The sequence below is a fragment of the Kwoniella dejecticola genome, chromosome 11 (assembly GCF_000512565.2).
Source record: "Kwoniella dejecticola CBS 10117 chromosome 11, complete sequence".
In the NCBI taxonomy this organism is placed as follows: Eukaryota; Fungi; Basidiomycota; class Tremellomycetes; order Tremellales; family Cryptococcaceae; genus Kwoniella; species Kwoniella dejecticola.
In genome coordinates, this window is record NC_089311.1 from 1,339,136 (window position 1) to 1,353,436 (window position 14,301).

Below are 14,301 nucleotides of genomic sequence, written 5' to 3' on the forward strand. Positions count from 1 at the left end.
TCCCTTATTATTTTCATTTTCGCCATTCTGAAGTGTCTTTTCCAATTTGATTGTTTTGACCTGATTTCTTGCTTTCATCAATCTCAAAAGTGAACCTCGTCGAGATCCACACCCAGCAGATCCTTCCCTGATCCCATAATCACCCTCATACCGGTCACAATAGGAAGGGAAACTCACGAGTCAACATTCCTCATCCTTCAACATGACAATCAATTGAAGATCATTCTTAGCTTCTGCTGATTCAGGAGGCACGTTTCGCCGCCCCTTCAACTTGACACAACACGCCCTGGATACACTCGCATCAGTACCTCAATTACCACAAGTATAACAGACAGACATTGACGACTCCCTTCGCATTCTGAACATACAGCTAGAACGATGTCACAAGGGTATACATCGTTTCCATCCTATCAACCTTTCACCTTCCCTTTTCAATCTTCCGAAAACTCCACCACCGCCTTCGTTTCTGATATCAATGGTCCGCTAGATGCTGATGCAGAATCTCCACACACATCAAGTAATCAGTGGCAAGTCCGCCCTAATCAACAACAACACGGATTGGATCAATCATTCAGTAGCGCCCCAATCTCATCATCAGAGTCTGTGTACCAACATCACTCTTCGCCACTGGAAGTCGTCGAAAGCGCTTCGTCTCCTGTCTCGGCTTCAATCTCGATTTCTCAAAACTTTTCTCACGATTATAGCCTTTCGAGTGTGCATGAAGAGGGGACAAACACCGCTGAAGAGCTGAATTGTGCTTCATCGCCAACGGGCATCATCACCACGGATTTGGAAGTGGCGAAATTTGGGAATTTTGGGAATGTCTCACCCGAGATGGCATATCGTTTCAACGCTGAAGACTTGACCGCACAGCAAGATCGCTTGACAAGCGATGAATTTGGCCGACCCGTGTCCTCGACATACATACAAGACGGAATGCGAGAGTTAGGTTTTCACCCTCACACTGAAAACGTTGTTCCGACCACTTGGTCAGGCGTACACTATGACCCCAGCGGAGGCTTTCGACAAGATTTCGGTATGTCGGCATCTGACAGATCCGGGTGGCCGATGACCTGCGAAACTGGGACAAATTCTACTGAGACCGTCGAGGCTACCTGGAATCATCTCTATTATCGCGAAGACACAGGATGTTCAAGCTCGACCTTACCGCCTGTCACCCCACAACAGGCTATTTACGCTGCGCCTTCCAGCTTACAGGCCTTCGGATCACCAACTTCGCATACTTTCCGGCCGCAGCTTTTTCCGCAGATCACGATCTCGCACCCTTTGGCTTCGTCTCCGGACTCCAAGGCCAGCCACATGTCGTATCCAAGCCCGATCACTATCCCTTTACCTCCGCCTCAACCGAGGACGCCCACTTTCGCGATACGACCATCTCTGGAATTGCTGACTTCGAAAGTAAGCAAACCCAAAAGGAGATTACCCACTCCACCTCGAGTGAGTGGGTGGATACCGCCCGAACAAAGACCGATACCTTGCGGTGATTATAGCGCCAGACCCAGATTGCTACCCGCACCACCGCCCTCCAGCTTCGGCGGGACGGACGCTATGGCAGAATCAATAAAATCGACTTACCTCAACGTCCGCTTAACCGGGAATCCTCTTGAGGAGTCGCCTGGAAAGGCCGAAACCTCGGAGTCTACCATCCAGCTGGATCCTGAGAACGACACATCTTATCCTCAAGTTCAGCCTACGCGGTCGACATCGACTTGGAACGATGTTACCCAAAATACCATCCCGAACACTTTCGCATTCGATTTGCCACACAGCATGTCAAGACCATCTACGAGTCGATTAGCTTCCAATAGACTGAATTTCGCACCCTACGCCGCTGATTCTACCAGGAAGCATGCTCCTTCGGAATACCCTTGCGAGCCAGGCTCAATGATCGAAGATCAGATGCCATTCTCGATGTCGCTGAACGAGCCGAGTTCATTTTCACACTCGCCAACATTCCAGCCCGTGAATGGGTATATGTCTTCCGCACCAGAACGGGACAGAGGCTTGTTCTCGGAAATGCCCATTCCCCTTGTACCATCACTGGGCAGACCGGAAAGCGAGCCTGGTCCTCGTGTGAGAGCAAGACCAAAGTCGGGCAAGAGGCCCTCAACTACCATGGCAGGATCAGGGACAACAGCATCAACATCGAGAAAAATCAAAAAGGTGAACCCCAACGGAGTGAGTGTTGTCATCCACCTTCCAAGTAAGTGCAGAGCGCTTGATACTGATATAGATGTTGTGGATCAGAAGCGATTTGTTTGTCCTGAGTGTCAAGAACACTTCACAAGGCGGAACGATCTTGAGGTGAGTCTTGATCATCCGAAGTTTCTGGCCGCGCAAGTTGTTACTATTTTGCGTGCAATCAGCGTCATGCGAGATCGAAGCATAGTACGTTCAGCTGTCCAGTCCGAGTCTGGATGCGGATTGAGCTGATGAGATAAACTGTGTCATGTAGCGGGAGAAACACCCTTCAAATGTCCAGGATGTCAAAGAGGTTTTGTGAGTTACGGATACACCGTTACTGATCATGGAGATCTCATCCCCATCAAATGCATTGGAATGAGCTGATAGTGTGCTTTTGACGTCATTTTACAGAGTCGAAAAGATAAACTCGATCAACATATCGAGAAAGCTCCAATATGCCGAGCCATCGCACCTCCGCGACACGGTAAGTCGCCTCTGGTTGTCCTTGTATTCCACCTGCATCTTGGAAGCTGATGATGTCGATTATTATTATCGGTGCAGAGAGGGTACGTCGAAGAAACAATAACCGAATCGAGAAAGACCGAGAGCCGCCGATCCGATATGACCCGCCGATGATATACGGTTTGGAGTCTTCAGAGTTCATTGGCGTGGACTTGAGTGCAAGTTCGAATGCGAATGGGAATGGAGGACAATCGTTCATGGGGATTTATTCTTCGGGTGAAGGTGGATATCACTGAAGATTGATTCGTTTGGAACGACTTGCAGTAGGGAAGGAAGGGGAAGATCTTCTTCATATCTGTAAGGATTGACAGTATGAGCGATGGCGTACGCAGATGAACGACCAGGTAGTCGATGGTGCTCTTGAAGTATAATTTGGTTTGAGGATCATTTAGCTTGGATACCTTGGTCATCCGACCAGTCTCGATGTTGTAATTAGTATGATTTATGATCGTTTTTGGGTTTGTGAGTATATTCAGTACGAGCTCGGTCTCCATTTCGAAAATGAGTTACGGGGAGGTAAGATAATGATTGCAATGATGGAAGATGTTCCGTATCAATCTGTATCCAAACCTGGAGATGTTGATCGATGTTTGAATTGCAGTAAAACAAAACTGTCGTGAGCGGGAAGAGCACAATGAAGGGTGTCGCTCTTAATCAACTGAGCGTACAATCACCAACAATGGTATTTGTACTCCTCAGCCGGTCCACAAGTACAAGTGAAGAAAAGTAGGATAGAATGATTCATATGGACCTTGTCCCATATCAGGTCTAGTCCTGGAACCATAGGGATACTAACACAATCATAAGCCAGTCCCTTGCCACCCTTCCCCTTCCCCTTCCCCTTCCGCATGATCATCACCTCCTTGTTTGACTAACACTAACAACGCCCTCAATTCGCCTTCGACCAACTCCTTGAATCTGATCTTATCGTCCCGATGGTGGACCCATCCTTTCCCCGTCTTGTAGTCGAACCGCGATGGCCCGGAGAAGGGAGACGACATCCATATTTGTAGATTCGGGGGCTGTTTGTTGATTACGTATGTCCCGTTGGGAGGGAGGGAGAGGGTCATTACTCCGGACTATATATAGTTCGTTCCGTTAAGTGAAGACAGGGTAGGAGGTGGGTGTTTGATGAAGAGAGGAGAGAGTGGGTATTGGCGTAAAAAAGTGCATAGTGGGGGGGTGGGCGACAAAAGTAAATTGGAAGAAACAAACATTAGCCATCCTTCTCCAATAAGTTAAACGACATTGACAATCACTATAATCTGAGCTCGGAACCATATAATTTCGACACCAATCCCCGACTTGAATTTAGGGTTGGAATTAAGGTTGACCTCGACTCACACTGTATTCGACTTCCCAATCATCCGGCCCAAATTCCTCGACGTATATCTCCAGATTCTCATGCAGGATATCCATATCTCGATTGGAGACTTGCTCGTACTCCTCCGGCGTCAGTGTTGAGGCTCTGACGACCAACAAGCAAGTGTCAGATCCGCTCTTCCCTCCTTCATCTTTTCAATGTTCCTGAGATTGGACAGGTATTTCAAGATGATATGTTTATCAGGAATTGGGATGTTGGTAAGTAGCGGAAAAGGAAAGAAGACTCACGGCTTTTCACCTTGTTCTGTATGTTGTATCCTGGTTGTACTAAATCGCCTAGCCCCCGACGGCGAAGTGCATAACAATGGCTGTGTGATGGGACGTGAACATGAGGGTATACGTCCACTTTGGGTCTGCCTTTGGACATGATAGGTCAAAGTGCGGGACGTCGATTGAGATGGGAATGATGGAGTGATTCTGTTATTTCGGAAAGAGTGATGTAGGGAGGACGGACGCGGCGACAGTGCTTTGAGTTGATGTATCGCGCGGGAAGATGATGGATTCATATTGAATGAGTCTGTGATGCTGTCCTTTTATCAATGTACGATGAGTATTGAGTGATGAATCAGTGGTATATGCGAATGGAATGGAAACGATGTCGAATGATATTTCACTTGACTCAGACCCGGAGCACCTCATCTGGCGAAACCTCTAATTAGTTATCCGTGCCTTTTGGTCGTGGCCATGTGGCGAAGACTACGCTGTATCAAACACCTTCGCTGCACCAACTATGAATATGAGGTTATGCATACATGCGCTCCTCCGTACTCGTAGGCTAAGCAAGAAGCATACTGGAAGGTCGTGATTCGATGCTGCCGAATCTAGTAGCTAGAGTACAGATGAGAGATGAGCAATAACAGCGACACCTATCAGATGCTCATCGGTGATGAAGGATATCCCTTTCTCAACAGCTGACAATGAGTGACGCATGGACCACCGCGTACCCGATACACACAGACAGCACAGACACATAGACACGCACACACAGACACGCAGGTGGATGTTAACAACACGTCGACCTCTGATACATATATAGTTAAAGCTGAATGATGAAGCATTCATTCATCAACCTTGACTACCTTACAAAGCAGCGTTGAATACTAATTGAAAGCTCATCACCATGACAGCACTGCCAGAAGACAAGAAATATCCTCTGTCGAAAGGAAACACCTCGAACTTCACCCCAAGCCCTCCTCCTGTAGCACAAGAGCAAGAGACTGTCCAGATGATGTCTCGCGAAGATGTCATGGTCAAACTTCTGGAAGAGCGCCAAGCGGGGAATAAGAAGAAGGTAATCGAATATGCACACGAAGACAGCGCCGCATCTAATGGATTCAAGGCGGACAATGGTGAACACTTGAAGAAGGTATCTACAGACCACGACAGGCAGGATGAAACACTTGAGCTCGATTGTATAGATGGGATGTTGTCCCCTACAATTGGCGAGATATCGATGATTGAACAGCAAGACGATCCGATGATCTCCAAAGTGCAGCATCAAATCTCCGGTCCATCTGACTCGCATCAGGATGACCCATCCTCTACTTCATCTCATAGATTGTCCCATGCGGACGAAGACGAGATCATCTCGACCCCGCTGTCATCAGATGAAAAGCAAGATTACCCCATCGTCAACCCTGCCAATTCCGGACCTCCGCCCAGCACTCATCATCATTCCATTCAGGATCCCGCTGAAATTGCCTTACCGGTATCATCACCCTCCACTCAACCACCGCCACCCCCACTGCCTTCTCTTGAAAGCTCAACGAAAAAGCCAAAAGCGACTTCGCCAATGCAGCGATTCCCAATACCCAACAGACGTCCAAAAGGATGGATCTCGTCCCTCTCTCATCCTCGAGCAGTGTCCTCCCTCAACAATCAGGTTTTGCACTTCACACCGCCAAGATCAAGCAGTACCTCGGACGTACCTCACTCTAACTCGGATCCCATCGAGCCGGTGTCTGCTCATGCTCCTAGAGACTATCAGCATCAACTTCATAATCAATATCAACATCCAGCGAGAGGCAGACTCAGCTCAGTGCGGGTCGACCAGCAGCATGCTTCGGGTAGAAGGGTATCAGGCGCAATGCAATATGCTTTCCAATTGCAAAGTGCCGCCAATATCTATGCTCATCAATCTGGAGAAGAGGAATCCGAAGGGCACGGAAGCGACGGCAACGAAGATGGTGGAGAGATTGATGACAATGGCGATGGGCCATACGATGGAGCTCTTGGATCCGAATCGATCCAAGCTCTTTCACCGTCTGAAGAAGCTCGCATCCGCTATGAAGTTGGATTGTCACAAGACCAAGATGAGGTATGGATGGAATATGTCAGAAATCAATTATCAGCTTTGTTCCCTGATTTCTTCGGCGCGGATCCTGCTCAATTGGCCAATATCGACTTTGCGCCTTATTCAGGTGCGATGCAAGGCGGGGTATATGGGGAATATGATGGAGTAGATGAGAATGTGAATGAAGATGAAGATGTAGATGAAGGGGAATATCAAGAGGGTAGTATCGATGGATCAGTAATCATACATCGTGGCCCCTCTGGCGATTACAATGACCAAGAGGATATGGTGCGTACCAATGATCACAGACAAGAAGGTGGACACAACTCGCCCTCGATTGGAAGAGGGACTCGAGATCGATTTGGTCTCGGAAACCAAGACGTCTTCTCCACTCCAAACGACAGATCTTTAACAACTACCTCCTCGACGGACATTTCGTCCCTCCCCACTCCGCCCTTGAGGAGCAACGCGGAGATGCTGAGAGGTAATGTCGTCCTCCCGAATGTGCGAGATGAGTTCAGTGGCCTCAGAGAGGAGATCGAGAGGCTCAGGAGTTTCGTTGGTGGTTTAGCGGTGGGGTTGAGTCAGGAGCGGGATACTCAGGAAGAGGTGAATGATCCGGATGTGCAGGAAGAGGAACGAGCACAGGCAGAGGAACGGGAACAGCAAGAAGGACGAGTCGTCAGTGAAAGCACGAATAGCCAAGAGGAGATGGAAGTAGAAGAGCGCGAAAATGGAGATCGTCAAGTCGCGGAAGAACGACCATTCGAAGATGGAAGAGCGACGCAAGAGAATGGGAATCAGAATGGCTCAACTGAAGAAGAAGGCTCCGATAGATCTGCGTCCAATGCGGAGAAGGCAATGGAAGCGGTCCAATCGTCAGTGGGCATGTCCAAGACCAATGATCGACCTGAGCAGGTCATTTCAGAGGCATTCAGCAAGGTCAGTCGAGCATACCATTAGTCTTAACCGTCGATGGATCCATCGCTGACAGGAATTTGGAACGGACAGACCGCGCACAAGTCAGCAGAGATCCTCAGATTACTTGACTCGCTTGTGCATCCTCCCACTCCTAGAGATGGAAGTCAGGACAAAGACGACGTGATAATTGAATCATCGCGTACTGATGAAATGATTTTTGCGGAGGGTGATCTTGAGAGGATCAAGGAATGGGTAGTTGACCGACTGAAGGTGTGAATGAGTGAAGGTGTAGAGCGATGGACTCCCAATGGAAACCTTGAATAATTGATGAGCAAGAGTCGTTCCATTCCCACCTTGGATGAAGGTGGATCTATGTATAGGAGCCTCTTGTAGGTTGTGACTCTGGTATCATCCAGCCATCCGGACAAAAATCTATGCCAACGCCATTTTGCTTCCATGTGCAGTCCTGATGTGTCCTGGTGCGGTAAATGCAATTTTGATCCCTTCATGCCCTAGATTAAAAGGGGGTTATATCGTAAATTCAGGGTTTGCAGCATCTTCTCACCCCGCATAGAAGGAGGAGGCAGGAGTGATCGACTGCGAGATAAAAAAGATAAATTGCACTAGCACTGGTCTAAATACTCTAGTACCGAATTAATGGTATGGTGCGACTCTGCTAGCTTTCTAATATTGCATCTTGGGTGAATTGCGACACACATCCCTCATGCATGCCAGGACTGGTGGTGGGAAAACATGATAGATCTTGGATGTGCAGATTCGTTGTTGTGATCTATCACGATTTCCTTATCATCACAGACAGGTTTGCACTCACTGTGTCATTGATACATTCATACATCTTCAATTCCACTATCAAGAGCAGTGTCTCATCGCCTGCGATCAATCACTCAATCTCATTTTCATCGAACTTTTGAGGAATTAGTATCCGAAGCCTACCAACAATCAACCATTCACTCAATCAATCATACTTACTTCTCAGGTCCCGGTACAGATCAATCAATCAATCAATCAAATCAAGTCAATCAATTCGGCATCATCGACGAGGTCAACGCATCATCAATCTGTACCTCGCCAGCAGATTGGTTTCATCCTCTTACCTCACCTTACCTTACCTTGGCCCGGCCGTAACGCCGTACAGTACATCGCACAAGCTCACTTAGACGGGAATATAAAATCTCAAGCTCGACATACTCGATTGGATTTCAAGCGTTTTGATGAACTTTTCGGTGCGATAAATACGCACGATACTTAATCAACCGCCTAGACCAACCGAACGCCCAACACCGGATCCACGGACACAACATGCCAATCATTCTCGCCTCGCTGGTCTTCGCTATCACTTTAGCAGCTTTACCTTCCACCGAACCTGGGCCTGATGCAGAAGAAGATGCGCGATACGTTGCTTATCTGAAGGCGGAGCAGAACAAGAGGAGGGCCAGTAAGGATAACAATACGGATTCCGAATTGGATACGGATACTACAGCACTGCATCGTTATTCAAACAAGATTGCTGTCGGTGATCGTCATCAAGAGCAGAAAAGTCAGAAAGCTCGTGGACTGGGCTTGGGTTTAGGTCTGGGACTGGATATGGATTTGGATACACAGGTTAGTCACACTACTTCGCTTCATTTCACTGCTACAGCTGGCCGTTGACTCGGATGCGCATCTATATTATGACTTCTTGCTTACATACTCCGTCTAAACAGACTGCGTCGGTCCAAAGACCAAGCAGACCCAGACCTCGAATAACGACAGATCATCCTTACCGTCAGGACAATTACAACTACAAACAAAACACAAATCTCACACAAAATCGCTCGTCCTTCTGCCCTTCGGATGTTACCACAAGCCGACATCTACGTCGATCGTCCTCTGTACCCTCGTTCTCGACTTGCAGCTCAAGAGATACTACCCCGGAGAACTCGCCTAGTAATTCACCTAGACCATGTAGTACCATCTTGTCGTAATATTCATCGGTAACATCTGTTAACCCAAGGAAAGCTTGATCGGTATCCAGAGTTGCTAGCCGATCATTCGCAAGCAGAGATTGCAGATAATTGTTCTGCTCTAGCAGGAGGAGAGGAGGAGGAAGATTACTGAGTTGATTGATGCAGATCGATTCGGGGAATCGAGAGAGAAGTAAGAAATTGTATTAATAAGAAACCAAAGACCATTTCGGTCCTCTAGATCAGACCGTATCATACCATATTTGTATATACTTCGCTTGACATATAGATGCTTGTAACACAGTTTATGATGAAATACCAGCTCGATCTCTGGAGGACGTTGCTGTATGGGTGTATTCTTTAAGGATGTATCCTTTAATCAAATCGTAAATCAATAATCATATCGAACGATGGACAGACTTTAGCGGTATCAAGTGCTCCGAATTGCTTTGATGGGACAGTGTCAGGATTGGTCTACTTGAGGAAAGCTTCAAGTCGTTTCTTGTCTAGTATCTCGTCTTCGACCAATCGAGCGGTTTCTTTGCCCTACCAGTCCAAGAACGATATAATCAACCTCATCTGGATCAGCTGATAGCACAGTTGAAGGGCCACGGGAGAAGAACGCTCTGCAGCATAACTAGGTGAGGTAACTTACATTCTCTATCCTCAGGATGGTCGGTATACTCTGGACGTTCCAATCTACTCGAGCTTTGTTCTTGGGGGTCCTCCATCTGTAGACATACGAAATGTGTGCTCGTTAGTTGGGGCCAGCAATTCGTATGAGGTATCAATTCATAGTTGTTCTGCTCAATCGCATGATCGGACGATCGCACGATTGACTGGAGAGTGGGTTGATATGAGTTGGGACGTACTCTGCGATAGGTCCTACCCAATATATGATAGCCTCTACGCCGGATCAATCGTTCAATCACCCTAGATCAGCTCGCTGCTCAAGCAATAGACAGAGGCAGAGGCAGAGACAGAGACAGAGACAGAGACAGATAAATCACACAGCACAAGATCCGAAGCAGCCTGAGAGGTGTAAATCACTCACTGGGCTTATCTTGTCCATCGAACGTATCTTTGACCACTTGCTCGACGTCTCGGCAATCCTAAGCGACAGCGATAGACCATGAATCAGTATTCATATCGCCTAGCTCATGGTAGTGCGCCAGATTTTGAAAATCGTTTGGGGCTCACAGGACACCACATCTGGCCGTTGACCACGTCCGAGTAGAAGACGAGGTACGATACGGGCGGAGCAGTCGGTCCATTGAGCGAGTTCATAATATGTGGGAAGCTGGTAGATAGCAGTTTTAGCTTCGGTAACTGGTTTTGCCATTTCGCAGGGTAGTCATAGTCACGCACGGATTAGCTAATAAAGGCATGTTGCTCTCAGTGTACGTATTTCTCGTCTCGTCGGTTCTGATAGGATGGTGCTAGGCTGTCTTGTATGATGAGCAGCTATTACTCTTGGCACTAGGAGATTCGTCAGTTGAGATGCGCTGAGCTGAAATTGAGAATGGGAATGGGTTTGTTTTGATTTCGGGTAAGTTGATTACTCATTTTCTTCGCGCGATCCAAGTAAGTTACAATAGAACCAAGCATCCTATTTCTACTCCTCATTATCGTCATGGGCAACCTCCCCTCTGATATCTAGCGCATGAGATCAAGAGCCAGTCAAGTATATGTACCCGCTTCCTTTTCTATTCACGCAATCTCGCAGGACGTGACTTTCCTTTCCTCTCCTTGTCTTTCTTTAACATTACTCAGCGATTTCTTCGGGTCGACCCGTTCCTTTCTTCTTCTTACATTGATCTGAAACTCTGAACCTCACATCTGTATCGGGTACCCAATGGCGTAGACGATGTCCAGTCCCAATGTACAGCGTATCCAACCTCGTCGCTCTTCCACTTCAACCTCAACCTCGACTCCCAACGCGATCGCTTCGAGTTCGACAGCAACCATTGACCCCCCAAGGAAGACTCGAACTGCCCAGCAGAATGTACCCGCGGCCCTTGACGCTCATAAGGAAGCAAGGCGACAGGCTGGGTCGTCCAGCATCCCTCATATAGCCACCACCCCGAACGACTTTAAAGGCACAGGCAAAGGTAAAGGTAAAGAAAAGGAAGTACCGAAAGATGCAGCTACTCTTACTCCGGAATCAAAGCAGCCTGAAAGAAGGGTATTGCCCGCTCGAATTAGGCGCTCAGCGGGCGGCGGAGAGGGGATGAGGGAGATTGAAGAGATGATTATCGACTGGCTTGAGAGGTGGGGTGAGTCATTCCCATCTCGTCATGCCCGTTTTCAAGCGCAGGAAGGAGAAACAAGGCAAGGGGATCGAAGCTGAGTAGACTGTATTATTGAGATAGGCGAACCCTCATCAACCCCTCCAGACGATCTACCGGTCTATCTTACTTCAATTCCACTCTCTTACATCGACCCTCCCCCGTCATCCGCGCGGACGACTCCTCACTTGCAGATGAACATCACACACACGCCGACTCGTAAGAAATCAATCGGGGATGCGCGTTTCAGTCCGGGAGCTCAAAAGGATATGCCAACGCAAACGCAGAAGATAGAAGTCCCGGACTGGGTGATGATCAAGCCTGGAGAAGATGATCAGGAGGAAGCGAGGGAAGAGCTATCCTCAGGTGCGAAAGGCCTGACGAGTCCTATTAAGCGATTGAGAAGAGGTGGTATAGGGATAGGCCTAGGCGACGAAGTGAGTCATGATCTCTTACATTATTGAAGTATGTGCTCAGGTCAGTGCAGAGGCTTTTTCGACATGCTAATCTGTGATTTGTTGTGTTCTTTTCGGTGATAGGCAGAAGAAGATACTTCCGATGCGTTTTATGCCAATCTTCATCGTAAATACGAGGTCTTTGAGAAACGACAAAAGATACGAGAAAAGGAGAAATTGCAATTCGAAAGATACAAGATGAAGTCTCGCTTAGACCTTCTGAAGAATATACCCAAATTGAACTGGACAGTCATCGTATCTACTATTCTCCAACGTGTCTGTCCGACGCCTGCCTCATCATATTCAGTTGCCGCGTCTGCACCTTTGAGCACGGTCCCTGCAACGATAGATATATGGCAAAAAGGCAAAGCCAAGATACAAGAGAAGGGGGAAGACTGGCTGAAGCGTCAGTTGATAAAGGAGGGCGAAGAAGTCATGAGGCGATTCGATGAGCTTTTACCGCCAGAGCAAAGGAAGTGAGCGAAACCTCTCGTAAAAATATCAGCTATGATGCCGAAGCCTATCTGCTGATTATTTTTTCCCCCTGCCCGATGACCTCTCAGACCTAAAGCGACGAGCTCGAATCCCAGTCAACCGGACTCTCGCTTATCAACCCCGTCAAGAGCATCTCTCTCGCCCTCGCTGACCCCTCCACCTGCAATCTTGCCAGCCCGAGTAGCGGCCCTCCGAGATCCATCGACATCATCAGCTAATAAACGCAAGAGACGATCAAGCGCTGCTACTGCTGATGTTGCGTCTCAGCCGAAAATGGAGTCTGAAGGCGAATCTCCGTCAAAATCGGTACGAAGCACTAGGACATCGAACAGGATCCTTGGACTCGGATTCAGTGCACCGGAAACCCCTCCACCAGGTTTAGATACACCTTCGGCCTCTGCTTCAGCCTCACGGCCAAAACGCACATCACACGTGATGATGGCTTCGAGCAGTGGGCAAGATGATCGACCTGGAATCAGCAAGGATACGAATAGGGATGGGGACGTGCATATGCAAGCTGAGATTGAAGAGGGCCCTGACTCTAGTCAAGAGATCATCAAGCCTACTCCTTCTAAATCTCGTCGTATACTACCACCTGAGATCCCGAATCGACCAGTACCTCCCCGCAGCGCTCAGGAGATCGTACTTGATCCAGTAAAGAAACGGGCGGGTCTCACGGCGATCCCAACGAAGTCGAAATTCATCAGTCATACACAACAAAGCATAAAAGCGTTTTTCTCTCGGCCGAATGCCAAGACCAAGACCGATACATTCGCGGCGATTGCACCAGCACAGACAAATATGGTCAAGCCGGTCAACATCGCACCTAGATTGCCGACTGCCACCACCCAGCCTGCTTTGCCGACCAGTATCACATCGACTGCCAATAAGGGCGCAAGCCTGAGCAATGCGTCAAACGACGAATCCAGAAGGGCCGGAACCAGTACCAAAGCAGGTCTGACGACTAACGGTATATCCACGTCAGTCGCGAAAACAAGAGGTACGGGCGAAAATGGACCACAAGCCGTCATGAGATCAAAATCAGGATCAGGATCAGGTCTACCATGTTTGCTCGAGGCTGCCTCTAGACGAGAATCTTGGGATATGCAATTACCATCCTCCATCGCCCATAATTCCCAGCCGCGCAGAGGTGACAACGGTGTCACGGCATTCGACTCTGGCTCTCGACAAAAATCGCATCTCATCCCTGGGCCAGATGATCAAAGTCACGATATAGAAGACCCGCAAGCACATCCCTTTGGAGTGGCTCTGCCCGGAAGACTCGAATGGCAATCTGAAGTGAGTGCCTAACTCTTATTGCGAGCTTTCACAGCCGATCAACACGTTCCGAGCGTGCGATCTAAATAATGATCGATCTTCGATAAACGAGGCTGACTGGGATTGTCCGATTGACAGTTCACGATAAGCGACCAAGAGGATTTCTGGCCTATCCTAGCTAGTAGGAAGCAGGCATCTAGGAAGCCTGATCACAACGCGAAGTCCGAATCGGTCAATGACAATGTCAAGTCGAGGGACAATTTGTCGGTGTCGCAGCATCAATCGCAGCCATCATCACCACCACCAATACCAATGTCAACGTCGATGGCGCCGTTGAGTTACATTGTCCAACCTCCACCTCAATCTGAACCCCAGACCTACACTCAGGAGTATGGGCAAGCAAAAGATGATGAAATGATCTTGACAGCTGAAGAAGTGGAAGAATTAGAAGGAGTCGAAGCGGCAGTGGTCTTATAGTCATTTGTGTTACATACTGT

General features: G+C 48.3%; 6 protein-coding genes across 6 annotated transcripts; 4 read left to right on the forward strand and 2 right to left on the reverse strand.

Annotated features, from left to right (window-relative positions):
• Positions 1-378: 378 nt before the first annotated feature.
• Positions 379-2,963, forward strand: I303_108626 (uncharacterized protein; the record flags this gene model as incomplete). Its single annotated transcript, XM_018410323.1, has 6 exons — positions 379-2,199; positions 2,269-2,325; positions 2,388-2,409; positions 2,477-2,520; positions 2,617-2,689; positions 2,767-2,963. 6 exons carry the CDS (start codon positions 379-381, stop codon positions 2,961-2,963), a joined length of 2,214 nt encoding a protein of 737 aa, XP_018260132.1.
• A 564-nt stretch (positions 2,964-3,527) lies between these two features.
• I303_108627 (iron donor protein CyaY) lies at positions 3,528-4,616 on the reverse strand (the record flags this gene model as incomplete). Its single annotated transcript, XM_018410322.1, has 3 exons — positions 3,528-3,806; positions 4,072-4,195; positions 4,339-4,616. 3 exons carry the CDS (start codon positions 4,614-4,616, stop codon positions 3,528-3,530), a joined length of 681 nt encoding a protein of 226 aa, XP_018260131.1.
• A 614-nt stretch (positions 4,617-5,230) lies between these two features.
• Positions 5,231-7,600, forward strand: I303_108628 (uncharacterized protein; the record flags this gene model as incomplete). Its single annotated transcript, XM_018410321.1, has 2 exons — positions 5,231-7,345; positions 7,415-7,600. The coding sequence occupies 2 exons, from the start codon at positions 5,231-5,233 to the stop codon at positions 7,598-7,600; spliced, it is 2,301 nt and encodes a 766-aa protein (XP_018260130.1).
• A 1,044-nt stretch (positions 7,601-8,644) lies between these two features.
• On the forward strand, positions 8,645-9,272 carry I303_108629 (uncharacterized protein; the record flags this gene model as incomplete). Its single annotated transcript, XM_018410320.1, has 2 exons — positions 8,645-8,947; positions 9,066-9,272. 2 exons carry the CDS (start codon positions 8,645-8,647, stop codon positions 9,270-9,272), a joined length of 510 nt encoding a protein of 169 aa, XP_018260129.1.
• Positions 9,273-9,762: 490 nt separating this feature from the next.
• On the reverse strand, positions 9,763-10,676 carry I303_108630 (uncharacterized protein; the record flags this gene model as incomplete). The annotated part of the gene is made up of 6 exons (XM_018410319.1): positions 9,763-9,834; positions 9,944-10,019; positions 10,161-10,194; positions 10,343-10,400; positions 10,489-10,588; positions 10,657-10,676. 6 exons carry the CDS (start codon positions 10,674-10,676, stop codon positions 9,763-9,765), a joined length of 360 nt encoding a protein of 119 aa, XP_018260128.1.
• A 479-nt stretch (positions 10,677-11,155) lies between these two features.
• Positions 11,156-14,281, forward strand: I303_108631 (uncharacterized protein; the record flags this gene model as incomplete). Its single annotated transcript, XM_018410318.1, has 6 exons — positions 11,156-11,564; positions 11,661-12,013; positions 12,116-12,311; positions 12,381-12,507; positions 12,595-13,825; positions 13,943-14,281. 6 exons carry the CDS (start codon positions 11,156-11,158, stop codon positions 14,279-14,281), a joined length of 2,655 nt encoding a protein of 884 aa, XP_018260127.1.
• Between the last annotated feature and the right edge of the window lie 20 nt (positions 14,282-14,301).